The 14847-nt window shown below is 40.5% G+C and overlaps 1 protein-coding gene across 13 annotated transcripts in view; it reads left to right on the top strand.

Annotated features, from left to right (window-relative positions):
• Positions 1 to 14847, top strand: part of LOC117399912 (dystrobrevin alpha-like) — a 118236-nt gene that overhangs the window by 77676 nt on the left and 25713 nt on the right. For 7 of the 13 annotated variants that reach the window (XM_059022109.1, XM_059022113.1, XM_059022112.1 and 4 more), the window contains exons 10-14: positions 613 to 696; positions 9588 to 9668; positions 12515 to 12607; positions 14188 to 14275; positions 14741 to 14841. In XM_059022109.1, coding sequence (XP_058878092.1) covers positions 613 to 696; positions 9588 to 9668; positions 12515 to 12607; positions 14188 to 14275; positions 14741 to 14841 — 447 coding nt within the window. The remainder of the gene's footprint in view (positions 1 to 612; positions 697 to 9587; positions 9669 to 12514; positions 12608 to 14187; positions 14276 to 14740; positions 14842 to 14847) is intronic. The other 6 variants (XM_033999361.3, XM_033999368.3, XM_033999366.3 and 3 more) reach the window with 2 other exon arrangements.

Raw genomic sequence — 14847 nt, forward strand, 5'->3', positions numbered from 1 at the left:
TCGAGACCTGCAAACAGCATGATATCATTTAAATGTTTATAAAGTTAAGTCTCGTCATACTTAGGAGAAAGTTTCATTGTGTCTTCCTACCTACTGAAATGAAGAACATGGTTAAAAAGGTTAAAATACTGATTTAGAAATGAATCATTAAAATATCAAGGAATGTTTTAATATACACTGTGGAATGAAAATGTCTTTATCCCTGTAGTAGTGTGGGTTGACCCCCTGGTTTGGTGTCTCACAAGTCAGTCCTAACTCATCATTGCCTCAGTGTCATGTCTGGAACATAAAGTATGTAAGCATGCTGCAGCAATTTAATAATCCACTCGCCCACTACACCTCCCGTACTACTCAACTGCATTCAATTCCACATTAAAAATGACCTTGAGCAGTCTTGAGCTGTGCTTTGACACTTCCTGTGGCTTGCACAAATACAGAAAAAAGCATAATTTTTTAATCTGCTCCGTACAAGCATTATTTGAATCAATAAAGTATTTCCATCGGTGAAATGTGAACATATCATTTCTATTTAACTGCAGGCTTAAACATTCTGAATGCCTGGGGTTGACAGTCCAGCTGTTAAAGCAGTGATCATGTTTTCCTCTTCATTAGGCCTCCGAGACCTGCAAACAGCATGAATGACACCATGTTCTCTCACTCTGTTCCCAACTCAGGAAGCCCGCACGCAAATAAAAGGTGAGCGCCAATGATGGTTGTATTAAATCAGCAGGGTGTATGAGAAAGGCTGCTAATACTTGGTGATAATGTTACCTAATTTCTAGTTTCTGAAGTAAAATAACAAATGAAATGGAGATCAACTGACTCTTAAATATCATACTGCGTTAATCAGTTCACAGTCCATAGGTGTGCTGCCGTAGGTTTGGAAAAGCATTCACTTAGGGCAATGAAACTGCAGGTAGAGGAACTGAATTACGTTTCTTGGATTACTTAGTCACGAGAGTGCAGGTTCTCATTGGATCTAGTATTCCAAGGCAAAGTTGTCAGGGGCTGTTTCTCCTCATTGCACTTTAGATGCACATACGGACCTGCCACCTGGTGAGATCAATCAGCCACCTGCAAGTCTGGGCTTGGTCCTCTTGGTCCAGAGGCTAGTAGCTCACAGACCAGTTTCTAGGACGACCATAAGGTCTCTGTTGCTGACACCTGGTAGTGTTATTGCATTAACTTCTGACATGGGCATATATTGTTTTTGTGATTGATACTAGTATTATGCCATAAAGTATTCTGATTAACTGCTTGGTTTAATGGCGCAATTAGCATTGTACTTACAAGATTTCCCAAGGCGACTTACCTAGATAAACAGTTAGGTAAAAAAAAAAGGAAACTGATAACACTGTCACATCACTACCACAGCATCTGCATGTCGGTTGTGTTTTACCGCATAACAAGAGCCTTGGTATTTGAATTGTTTAGATCTGAGGGCCCACATAGCCCAGTGACTGATGATGATGGTGATGAGCGTGCGCTAATAAACCTGTATGTAAGTCTGCTCAGCAGCGACTCACGGTCAGTATGGCAGAAACATGCTTGATGTAGTTATGATTTCCATTACACAAGAGTAGATGTTAAAACTTCATGCTGATTTGAACTCGGCTCTCGCCAAGATAAGCACCAACTAAGACGTAGCTTTACAGTAAACTAATGTGATCCATATGTATCTCCATTCATTTACGTTTCCTTCCATATGATGATGTAGATATCCCTCTGTCTGGTGTTAATGGCTGAAGTGTAATGCTGGCTCCAGGGATCAGCTTATTTTGCCTCCCTGGCGCATCAGCACACACAACGGCTGCGATGCTGGCTCCGGGGATCAACCACAGTGCGGCCTCCCCAGCGCATCAGCATGACAACCGTCTGGATTGAGCTAAGTAGGGTAGATCTCTGGGGTCTTCAAGTGGGCACCTTCCATCCTCAGTGTTTCGTCGACTAGCCCACGACACCTCAAGAGGGCTCGACGGTGATTCTGGTGTCCCAGCATCACCCCCCTCCGTCCCCCACTCAACTCAGCCCAGCTTACTTACCTGTACATCAGCGTTTCTTTCTTTCTATTGTGCTTGAGATCCCCAGCCAGAATCTTTCCGTCTCAACCACAGCCAGTTGCTGCTCCTCTCTGCTGCTTCAGATAAGTTCTTCACTGTGCGACGCAACTCTTGGCCACTGAATCCGACGTCTCTGAGAAACCGGGTTGTAGAGTGTGCCACAAATCCTCGACAACCCACCTCCACTGGGTAAACCCGGACTCTCCATCCTTGCTGTTCCGCTTCAGCGGCTAGTTGAGCATACCGCAGTTTCTTCCTCTCATACGCCTCATCTACAGCATCCTCCCATGGCACTGTTAACTCTACCAGGTGAATGAGGCGTGCTGATCCAGACCACAAGACAATATCTGGTCGAAGGTTAGTGGTGGCAATCTCAGGTGGAAAAATAAGCCGTTGACCAACATCTGCCAGCATTTTCCAGACTCTAGCAGCTTCCAGTTGTCCTGGGCGAGGATTGGTTTTAACACCTTTTTTTTGGTGGTTGCTCTCCTGGGCGGAGGAATGTTGTCTTTTGTGTGTAATGTTTTGATGGAACAGGTGGCAACTTATTGGTCATGTTACGCTTGTCTTCCAATGCTAAGGCCAAACATCGCAGCACCTGGTCATGGCGCCAAGTAAACCGTCCTTGGCTAAGAGCCACTTTACATCCTGTCAAAATGTGCCTTAATGTTGCAGGTGATGAACACAAAGGACATGAGGGATCCTCTCCTACCCAGAGGTTTAGGTTCTGTGGTGATGGAAGTACATCATATGTTGACCTGATGAGGAAACTGATCCTGCTCTGTTCAATTGACCATAGGTCTTGCCAGCCAATCTCGGTTGTTCCACACTCTCCCATCTCGTCCATTCTCCCTGCTTGGCCTGGGAAATGGCCTTTATACACCTCATCCTCTCCTCCTGCTTTTGCACCTCGTTGACTACCAGCTTCCTCCTTTGAGCTGGGGCTGCCTTGTACCATGTAGGAGGAGCTGAACTGAGACCAAGACCCCCTCTTCCATGCTGAACTTGCCCCATGATATCACCAATTCGAAGGGCAGCCTTTGCATCTTCCACAGCTTTCTTTGCCGCCCACTTTCTTCCAGTTTTCAACACAGGTGCTGCCTCCCTTACGCATTTGTCGCGTGACTCTACTAATGTCATTTCCAGTCTGACCTTGGTGCACTTAAACTCCTCGGTTAGAGCGGAGACTGGTAGCTGCACTATTCCTTTACCATAAAGTCCCACTCTGCTGAGGCAGCGTGGAACTCCCAACCATTTCCTGATGTATGAACTGATTAAAGCTTCCAGCTTCTCTACTGTTGTCAAAGAAACCTCGTACACAGTCAGGTGCCACAGCAACCTCGGCAGTAGACCAAACTGAAAGCACCAGAGTTTTAGTTTGCCTGGTAGAGCGCAGCTGTCTATGTTCTTCAACCCTTTCACTGCTTGTTGTCTAACTTCTCCCACACAAACTGTGTCCTTTAGATCCCTGTCGTACCATCTCCCAAGACTCTTCACTGGCTTCTCAGACACTGTTGGTATTGCCTCACCATTAATGAAGAATGTTTTATCTACTACTTTGCCTTTAATTATAGAGATGCTCCTTGATTTAGTGGGCTTGAATTGCATTCGTGCCCATTCAATGTTATTGGTTAATTTGCCCAGTAACCGATTAGTGCAGGCTACTGTTGTAGTCATGGTTGTCATGTCATCCATGTATGCTCGAATTGGTGGTAGTCGCATTCCAGAAGCCAAGCGCTCTCCTCCTACTACCCACTTTGATGCCCTAATGATTACTTCCATTGCCATGGTAAAAGCCAGTGGAGAAATGGTGCATCCTGTCATTATTCCAACCTCTAGGCATTGCCATGTAGTGCTGAATTCTGAAGTTGAAAAACTAAATTGCAAATCTCCAAAGTAGGCTTTCACTAAATTTGTTATTGTCATCGGTACACTGAAAAAATCAAATTCTGCCCAAAGAAGTTCATGTGGCACTGAACCATATGCATTAGCCAAATCCAGGAATGTCACATGGAGCTCCTTCCTCTCCTTTTTAGCTGATTGAATTTGTTGCCAGATCACATTGATGTGTTCTAAGCATCCTGGGAAACCTGGAATGCCCGCTTTTTGTATTGAAGTGTCAATGAAGCAGTTCTTTAATAGGTAAGTTGACAATCTCTGAGCAATAATGCTGAAGAAAATCTTGCCTTCTATGTTTAATAGGGAAATAGGACGAAACTGACTGATGCTTGTAGAATCTTTTTCTTTAGGTATAAAGACTCCACCTGCTCGGCGCCATGCTCTTGGTACAACCTGTTTTTCCCATGCCACTTTCATCAATTTCCACAGAATTCGTAGAACTCCTGAAGCACTCTTGTACACTCTGTACGGAACTCCATCAGGCCCTGGAGATGATGAAGCCCTTGCTTTTTTCACAGCTTGCTCTACTTCTTTCCACTTAGGTGCACAGTCCTCCATTTGGTATTCTGGCGGATTGATAGGTGGGATGTCTGACGGAATTGACATAGGCTCCTGCCTTTTTGAATCTGTATGTGTTTCCTCCAAATATCTCTCCAGCTGAACCTTAGATGCTTTTAGTGTGCCATTCTTCTCACTGGCGAATAACTTCTTTACAAATTTGAATGGGTCTTTATAAAAGTTAGCTCTCGCACGCTCCTTCTTTTTGTAGCGTTTCCGTAGGCGCTCAGCTCTGCGCAATGTTGCAAGCTTATCTTTTATGACCCTTTGTAAGCGATTGAGTCCCTCCTTCTGACTTTGTTCTGCTCTTCTCCATTGCTTCCTCAGCTGTCTCCTTTCTCTAACTAAGCGTTCAATCTCCTGCTGCCGTCTAGACTTTCCAGGAATAGCTTGTACTTTTTCCTTCCTTTTTTCAACTCCAAACCTTTCACTTCCATATGCGTAGATGATGTCCCCAAATTTATCCAGCTTCTTTTCAACTGTTCCACTTAATCTTTCCAATGCAAAGCAGAGATCTTTGTTTACTGTGTCCCATGCCGTTTTCTCACAATTTCTTGGCCATTTAACTCCACGCTTGTGCCTGTTGAGGTTCTTTTCTCTCTTATGCTGGTTTGTCTGACCGGGTTCACAAGGATCATTAGGTTCATCAGTAATTGTGTCCATGCAAGTCCTCCTCACGTCTATGACAGGGGTGCTGATATCCTGCGAACTGTGGTTTGCATCCTGTCACTGGATTTCATTCGACTGACTTGACTGACTTCATAAGAAGTACTGATCAATGCGAGGCCCTTGTCCCTTCTCCCTCAAGCATATCATTCTCCCTTGATGAATCTTCAAACCCCTGACCGTTGTCGCCTTGCTCCAGCCGCAGACACATACCTGGAGTTCCATGTCTTTGCTAACTGCAGATCTTGAACTAGTCTTTTGTGAAGTACTCTCCATTCTCATATCCGTTTCCGTTCCTAAGCTCATGTTCTAAACTACTGCATTGTTTTTTACTGGAGCTAAACTAATATGGATTCTTCGGTTTAGTGCTTATCATTTTTGTTGTCCTTCGGCAATAACAGTAGTACAGATGTCATTTTACATTCTAAAAACTGTCATCTAATATTGGTAAAGAGTTGTAACTTATAGGTAAGGGTCTACTTAAATCGCAGCAAATGTACGTATTTTATGGAATGAAATTAGTATTTCACGGACATTTCACTGACCTGTTTAAACATTAAATAAACCTAAGCAAGACAATATTTCAGAGCACTATAAAAGCCTAAAAATAGTGGTACTTGCTTCCTTACTGAAACAGAGTGCTGTCGTTTGTTAAAGGCAAGCATGCAGCATCCCCCAGCAGTTGCTGCCAACATTCTCTGTCTGGTGTGGACTTGCCCATACATTGAGACTGCACATTCTGCATCCACTGAACTGGTTGGAAGTGTAAGTTTTGCCAAGTTATACAGATGTGGAAATCGATGAGATACAGTCCCAAAACTATGTTATCCAAGGGCATCTGGCATACTTTAATAAAGGCAATATATGCAGCACGTTTGTTGCCATGTTATTTGTCCCATCCAATAATTTATTTTATTAGTCAAAACAAATAAAAAGTGCCTATTCGTGTCTAAAATTCTGTGTTTAAAAAGTAAGCAGCAGGTTATTTCAGGCGAGGTGGCTGTGCTAGATTGTACCTGTAGTACTGATTTAACTTGGCTACAGCCGACAGGAATACTTTTTGTCTGCGCTGACTTTCCAGTTTGTTTTCTGAAAGCTGTTTATTTTACTTTCTGTTCAGCAGCCTCTGTAGTAGCCTTTCGTTTAATGTGTGATTCTGAAGCTAAATAGCGATCCCGTCTCCAGTGTATCTTGGGATCATGCCACTCGCAGTGACCTAGTGTAGCACTTAATTGGATATTACTGGGGGACATCTTATCCGAATGTCCGGCATAAGTGTCTGTATTTAGCAAGGGACTACTGTACTGGGAACAAATTAGGCGACATGTACTATAATTAGGGACCTACCTAAATCGCGATTTCGCGGATTTTGCGGAAATCGTGAAATTGAGGGGTCACCGCAAAATTCACATCTTAGGGGACAATGTATACAAACAAGTACGGAGAGGGAAAAAAAAAGAAAACTTGTTTAAATTAACTACTTTACAACGCAAGTGACGCAAACTACGTATCTTCCTTCTGTAGATAGCCCATTTTTATTCCTTCGCCGTCTCGTGTGCACTGCACTTAAGCAAAAAACAAACAAACAAAAAATGTCCACAAGTAACATTTACAAAATAAATTCTCCAAAGCAGTTAACGTTCTTGTTTACTATTCAAATGACAAAGTTTTAATCAGCCTATCCGTGAGTCTTTACAGCTTTTATGTGACCTGTACTGTGCAGGAGGGGGCGTGACAGTTGGTGCTGCATTGTTGATTTAAGTTGCTAAAAATCTAGTTTTCAGCTTTGGATGTAAAATAGTAGAAATGGACGACAAAAAAAGCAAAGTATATTTTGGCTGATGATAGTTTTAAGATATTTCCCGAAGAAACTGTACATGCAGACTGAGGTAATTGTTTTCCATCTTGTGTATTTGGAGAAAATACGATCGATCGCTATTTAGCTTCAGAATCACACTTTAAACAAAAGGCTACTACAGAGACTGCTGAACAGAACGTAAAATAAACAGCTTTCAGAAACCAAACTGGAAAGTCAGCCCAGACAAGAAGTATTCCTGTCTGCAAGTTAAATCAGTACTAAAACGATCCAGCACAGCCACCTCGCTTCAACCTGCTGCTTACAGTTGGAATTTTAGACCCGAATAGCCACGTCTTCTTTGTTTTGACTCGGTACTAATAAAATAAATCATTGGAAGGGACAAATAACATGACAACGAACGTGCTGCATACATTGACTTTATTAAAGTATGCCAGATGTCCTTGTGTAATCGAGTTTTTGGGCTGTTTCTAATCGATTTCCACATCTGTATAACTTGGCAAAGCTTTGCCTTAACTTCCAACCAGTTCAGTGGATGCAGACGTGCAGTCTCAGTGTATGGGCAAGTCAACTGCAGAAGGATGCTGCATACTCGTCTTTAACAAATGACAGCACTCTGTTTTAGAAATGAAGCAAGTACCACTATTTTTAGGCTTTATAGTGTTCTGAAATACTGTCTACTTAGGTTTATTTAATGTTTAAACATGTCCGCGAAATCCTAATTTTATTTCGCAACATACCCGTGAAAAATACGTAAATTTACAGCGATTTAAGTAGACCCCTAACTATAATGCATAATCTACAATATCATTCAGGTTTTGTAATTATAAAATAACCATTCCTCCCGTGTGTGTGTTTAGCTAATTTCAGTACTGACTTCTCTCTTCAAATTACTGGGCTCCAGATGCAAGATCCTGTTGATAGAAGTGCAAGGGCTGATATAATGAAAAGGGTTGAGATCTCTAATCCCAGATGTCAGAAGAAATGTCTACTGTAGTCTTGACTGCAAGTGTTCCTATTGTTAGATAACTTCTTTAATCATAATTAAAAGGGGGTTTGCATAGTTTTTCATTCATACAATATCAGCTGCTACCACGTCCAGTGATATTTGTACAATTCTTACTAGGGTTGTGCACCCATTATTCATATTCGTACTTGAAATTGAAATTCATCACTGTCCAAATTCAACCATGAGCTGATTTTTTTTTTTTTTTTCTTTTGTGTATATATAGAAAAATAAATTTACAAATATTAAAGGAATAGGCTTTTTACTTAAGGAATAATAGTAGTACTCTGAAATACTAAAAATGGTGATACGTGTATCAGTAACACTTTATTTATCCGTTATAAGTGATGATAAACAAAGCAAAAAAAAAAAAAAACAGTGGCAAAAGTGTATAATCAGTGTTATTATTTCTAATCCTATTCTGTAATTGATAGCATTATTAATAACATGTTTATAGATTGTTTCTTTATAATCGCTTATAACATGAACTAAAGTGCTACCTGTGTATCGTCCAAGTACTCTGCATCTCCCTAACCCTTACCAACAATTTTTTTTAAATGTGCTTCACAAATACAATTCGTAGTAAACGATTGGTATTAGCTCTTTGTTTCAGTGTTCTGACTGCTGTGGTCTTGTAGTGTAGAATTGTGTGTTGTATGCCATGGTTCGTGTCGGTAGAGTAGGTCACAAGGCTTCTAACTGGATCTAAAACAGAACTTGCTGTGTTCACCTCATTCTGTTCTCATTTTCAATTATATTTACAGCACAACTACTCGTGTGTGTTTTTCTACTGTGTGGGAGTAAAACCATTTACTTTGGAGAAGATGACTGTTACCTCCCCCTAAACTAGATGAAATCTGAACCTATTCTGTCCCTTTAGATAATGTTCATTAGAGCCCAGGTCCTCCACATGCAGCCTACCCTTTGAGTCATCTGTGCTGTGTTTACATTGAAATCTGACCAAGACACTAATTAAGCCCTCTTCCTTGGTTTGATAGTATGACTATTACACAGCACAGCTTGCTTGCATAGCAGACAGCCCACTCACTCAGACCTGTGCAAAGTGTTCAAATTCTGTCTGGGGATAATGAATGTAACATTCTGTAACTAGTGTAAAGTGTTTAGTAAGTGCTATAATTGTGGAGATGTCATTATTCAAATGAGTCATGATGTTAGGATCCTAAGGTCCTTGCAGGTGTTTCAATCTCTTCTGAACTCGTGCTGGGTATATTAGCCTCCAATAATAATAAATAAGTATCCTTATGCTGCCATGTTCCAGAGAAGTGTGTAGGCCGACCCAAAAGAAACAAACTGTCACACAAGTAACATAATGGGGCCTATTTTAATGATCTAAACAGTTGAAGATCTACAGTAAGTGCACTTTAACTCTACATTAATCTTGATATTATGTTAATCACTTTGATTCCCTACTTGCTTTGGTCTCCTCTATCATTTCCCAGCATGCTCCTATAGTCTGCCGATGATACCCTGATCCCATTATTTTTTGGTTCTTTTAGTTGCATTTGTTTCTGGTTTCTTATCCTGCTACTGTGTCACTTTTCTTTTTGTCTCATTTGAAAAGCTTGCCTCACACTAAGAATAATGAAGTAGAACAGAACAAAAACTTGGCTAGGGCTGCTCCAGCTTTGTTGAAAGGGAAGGGGTAAGTGAAAAGCAGTAGTGTGTGAATGTGTGTGATACAGTATCTAACCATCGCCGATGTGAAAACTGTAACGCACACCCAATCATCCTTCTATCTGTAATAGCAACAAAATAACATCCTTACCAGAATATTTTGTGCCACTGCTCCAAACCCGTTTGACCAATAACTATAAACACAGACTTAGTGCTTAATTGTTTAAAAATGCAAACTAATCCTTTAAAGCATACTATTATAACTTAACGGTGCCCTTTCCCACAAGCATGTCCAATATAACACGAAAATCTAAAGCCTTGATATCTGTAGGATTTACTACTTTTTTTCTACAGTTGCTCAGCAAACAGACCTTATTGACTGTACCTGTTTACATTCCCAGGCACCTTGGCCAGATGAGTCATGCTTGTCCATAATTAAAGCAATGCATTTTGCATTGATTACTTTAACTATGTCCTACTAAATAACCAATAAAAGGCATCCTGTTATTAAAACAGGAGTTTATTCTTTTCTTGTACACTTGCATTTGGACACCAAGATGCTAGGCAAAGCATCCGCTCAGTGCTATAGAGTACACCCTGTGAATTAGGCATCTGTTCTTTCACAAACCATCCCAAGGTTATCTGCTCTGTCAATCATGTGACCTGAATAGCCTGGCATGTGCTTCATCAGTGCAGGAGATGTGTCCTGCAGGCACCCGTGCCATCTATCATCAGGATGGCATTATCTTTAAATAGACATATCAAAAACCTGTTTCTTAAAGGGCTTTTCAGCGTGTGTCTTTCAACACCTCCCTCCCTCCCCATTAGGCACTGTGTCCTGCAACATTACAAGACTGCCCTTTACAAAAAAGCTGTATGTAATACAATAAAGCTTATATACCTGTAGGTCTTTTATGAAGTGTCCTGAGGAGATAGAAATTGCCTACGAACAAGCTGCTAAAAATAGAGGTCCTTCAATCTTGTTTTGAATGCATACAGAAGAAATCGCCTTTTAAAAAAAAGTGTTTTACATTGCCTAACGTTTGTATGTATGCTGAATGATATCAGCGGTCATACTGTAATTACCTGTAGATTTGTGGGTAGATAATTCCTTCGAAATTTAAGACGCACTTCTTTAACCATTTTTGTCTTCTCATACAGCCTGCGTCTTAAATTCAATTACAATATAGTGATGCATGTATTAACCCTTAGCGGTCCATTTATTCAGCGGGTATCAGGCACGTCAGGTCCAATTTAATTTCACAAGCGCAGTTTATTTTAGATGCGCTGTTTAAAAGTATTTTTTTCCCACAGTAAAACAGGTTTAAACGGCACTGCATATCAACAGGACACTCAGTACTGCATCTCCAGCCCCGCCCCACCCCTTGTTCGCTGTATTTTTCACATACCTCTTCATAGTAGTGCATACCGATAAATCATCTCCTGATCACTCGTTTTATCACCAAACTCCTCAATAATGCGATCCAAGTCATTATTTTTTTATTATAACATCTAATAAAAGCTCTGCAAATGTCTGTGATATTCATTGAGCGCTGGATGGAGAAGCAGCTATCTTGTTTGTTTACGTCCGTGTTATCTATGTGGTGCCAGGGCTATCAGTATTCATGAGATACCCCCCCTTTTTTTTCTGGCTCCTATCGGTCTCACTCGGCCATTGAATTGTTTTCGGCTTTTTCCAGAGAAAAAATGACTAGAGACCTGTTTTTTATGTCTTTTTGATGATGTCGGACAGGGTCCGACATTGGACCGGAAAGGGAAAATTGCAATGTCGAACCAGGTCCGACATAGGACCGCAAAGGGTTAAAATCGCCAACAAAAGACGCGACTACCCGAGTACGCAAACAGCAACGTGACTGACTGCCAAGAAAAGAGGACCAAAGACATCACTTCCCAAATACACAAGCATGTCACTGGCTGCAGTCATTAGGGCAATCAGCTGGTTGCTTAATGACAAGAAAGAAGGATGTTAAGGGAGGAGAGAATTATACTACTCCTGGTGGAATGCCCTAGGAAGTAAAAGTATAAAAGAATACCCAAAAGTAAAGCACGAAAATTAAGAGGTTGTTTTTTCCACCAATTGTAGTTTTGCAGTGACATTTATTTAAAGATAATATTTTCTTGATAACCCTTTAATTTTAAGATTTCAGCAACTTTATCAATATACATTCATAGAGTTATTTTCAAATTTAACACCACATTTAAAGTTGAATGTCAGGTATAGTAGACACTCTTTAGACCAAACCCTGTTAGTCCAAACTGACCTATATTTCGAATCGCATCAGCATAATGAAATGCAAGATGATAGCAACTTTTAAAAACGTCATCCTCACAAGTCTAAGTGTGTACAACATTTACAGTTGTGTTATTTGTTCAAATGGTTACTACTATATAACTATTAAAAGCATAAGACAAAGACAAGGCATTTTTAGTATGGTGTAGATTATGATCAGTACTTTGAATAAATCTGAAGCGTGTTTGGACTGGTTCGGATTAGTGAGATTGTCTACTGTAACTTCACATGTAAGATAACAAATCTGCAACACTCGGCCCTTCCTTTTTTTATATGTATAATATATTGAAGGGTTTTAAAGGCTGAGTAACTGATTGAATAGCACTTTTCCCTAACAGAATCTGTATGTACTGCATGCAATCACTTTGCAACAGTTTCTGTTAGAATTAGGAATGCACTTGAGATTGGTGGAGAGGAGCGTTTTAAAACAGAGCTTATTTTGTTATATAGATGTTTCACTTGCCATTCTTTTTTCGCCACTCTTTTTTTCCCTTTTTTTGTTATTTTCGCTCTCACTTTTTCTTCCTCTTTCTGTGTCTGTCTGGATAACCACACTTTTCTAGGTTAACCTACAGCCTAGATGTTGCCGATAGACTTGCTGATGAACATGTTCTCATCGGGCTGTATGTCAATCTGCTACACAGCAACCCCACACGGTTAGTGCAGGTTTGCCACCTCATAAGGACGCCGAAATGATACTTTTGCACACTGAACCTGCTTTCGGCTGAATTGTGAATGTCTGGCCAATATAATGTGTGTCTTCAGAAAAAACAACTGTGTTGCTTTTAAGCTTCCCAAGACCTGGGATGTGTTCTCCCATGTCTCTGCGCTAGATTATCAAAGCTGTTTACTCCAGAACGTCAATAGCATGATATTTTCACAAATTCATAACACACCCAATAAAGTTATCAAACCAGAAGTAATTAACTCGGACATCTGAAGCTTGTACTTGTGAGTTGTTTCTTATTTGTTTTAGAATTGTAAATGGTGTCGTCCCCCCCCCCCCCCCCCCCCCCCCCCCCCCCCCCCAACAAAAATAGCGCTAATGACGACTTGGAGCAAATAGAATCTAACCTTCTGTGTTGTCTTGACTGCCTTGTTTTTGGAAAAGAGATACATGCAACTAAAGCAGCATTCTCTCAGTAATGTAGCCGGGTTGGTACACAAAGGTGAATTTTGCTATGCTATTGCTGTGGTTTTATTTATTTATTTATTTATTTATTTATTTATTTATTTTTTTATAATAAATTGCTGTCTGTATCTTCAGTCAGTGTTATACACCGACAGCACATTCTCTCAAGGAATCCCAAGTTTGCTTTCGGTGGCACACTACATGTACATAGAAGAGCCTCCATCTGATGTGAGCTCTTCACTATACTGGGAAAGGCTCTTGCTGTATATAATGTACAGCATGCACTGGCACACATGTAAAAACAAAAATATCCTTGAGTGCGTGTGACTGAAATCACAAGGCTAGAAAGCCAATAATTTCCCTATTAGAAAGAAAATGTCCTAAAAAAATGTTTAGACCTTCCAACCAATTGTAATGCTAATGTACAGTGCTGAGGGGGTGGGGGAGTCCTATTCACAAAGCTTTAACTCATGAGCTGTTTAAAGAATGTTTTTCAAAGTTGATGGAAGAATTTAACTCAACCTCCAATTTCTTCATACTAAAAAGGGGGGTTATTTTTACAGACATGTTTTATTTTGCTATTGTCTTCAATGTTTATTTGCAACTGTTTGCCATATTGTAGGAGTGTCCATCATATTTTAACCAATTTTTCCTTGCTTGCAATGTCTATGCATTTATTAATGTTCCTGTAATACTTATTTCCATAATACAGGGTGATTTTAAAAATTAAGTTTACCACATGATATATATGGTGTGTTGAAACTTACTAAACTTACTTTCTAATCACCCTGTATTTTGCATTGAGAGCACTCTGGTGGGTGTATATAAAACAAATACAGTTGGAATGTCCTCTGTTTGGGCTTATGCATTTGAAATATTTAATATTACTACCAGACAATTGTTTGTAAAATAGTGTTACTGGTACTTTTTAGTTCCCTTTAGAATTTGTATTACTCATTTTAAAAACATATGTATTGCCTTATATTTTGTCAGTATGCTGTATTGGTTAGCATCTATACTGTATCAGGTTTACAAGCTGTGGGACTGACCTGTACTGTCAGTGGGAGCAGAGTAAGTAACTGTTCTCCCCTTTGTGTTTGACAGTGTGCTGGAGAGCACCAGCCGCCTGGATGAAGAGCACCGGCTGATTGCCCGGTATGCAGCCAGGCTGGCAGCTGACGCGGCTTCAACGGTGAGTGTTATAGGAGTGCTGCACTCCGATTAGCCTCGCAGAAGAGACTGTGTCGGATTAGAAGCCTGTCGTTGCTTGGTGACCAGTTAGATTCTGATGATTGATGAACATGGTGAACATGGTAGCTGAATTGCTTTGATCCTACAGAATATAAAATAAAAGCCATGTTTTTACGTTTACCTATTTTTTTTTTTTTAAATATATATTTTAAGCAGCCGATGACTAAACAGCATTTGGTGTGTTAACTGGACTTCCACAGAGACTGCTACTCGCACACATATTCACCAGTTTTATGGATCTAAACAGAAAAAGCATTGAAAGAAGAGCATGTGTATATACTGAGATGCATACAGAGATGTCAGGCAGACATTGCTGTGTGTTATACACATTCTGGCATTCTAATGATGCGGCATATCTCAAGTCCCACTGCAGATGTTTAAAGAGCTTGTTTTCTTCTTCCTCTAGCAACAAGCACAACAGCAGCGGGCTGCTTCAGACATTGCCTTTACACTCGATGCAAACAAGCAACAACGGCAGCTCATCGCAGAACTAGAAAGCAAAAACAGGCGAGT

Source organism: Acipenser ruthenus, chromosome 4 (genome assembly GCF_902713425.1).
Source record: "Acipenser ruthenus chromosome 4, fAciRut3.2 maternal haplotype, whole genome shotgun sequence".
NCBI classification, from domain to species: domain Eukaryota; kingdom Metazoa; phylum Chordata; class Actinopteri; order Acipenseriformes; family Acipenseridae; genus Acipenser; species Acipenser ruthenus.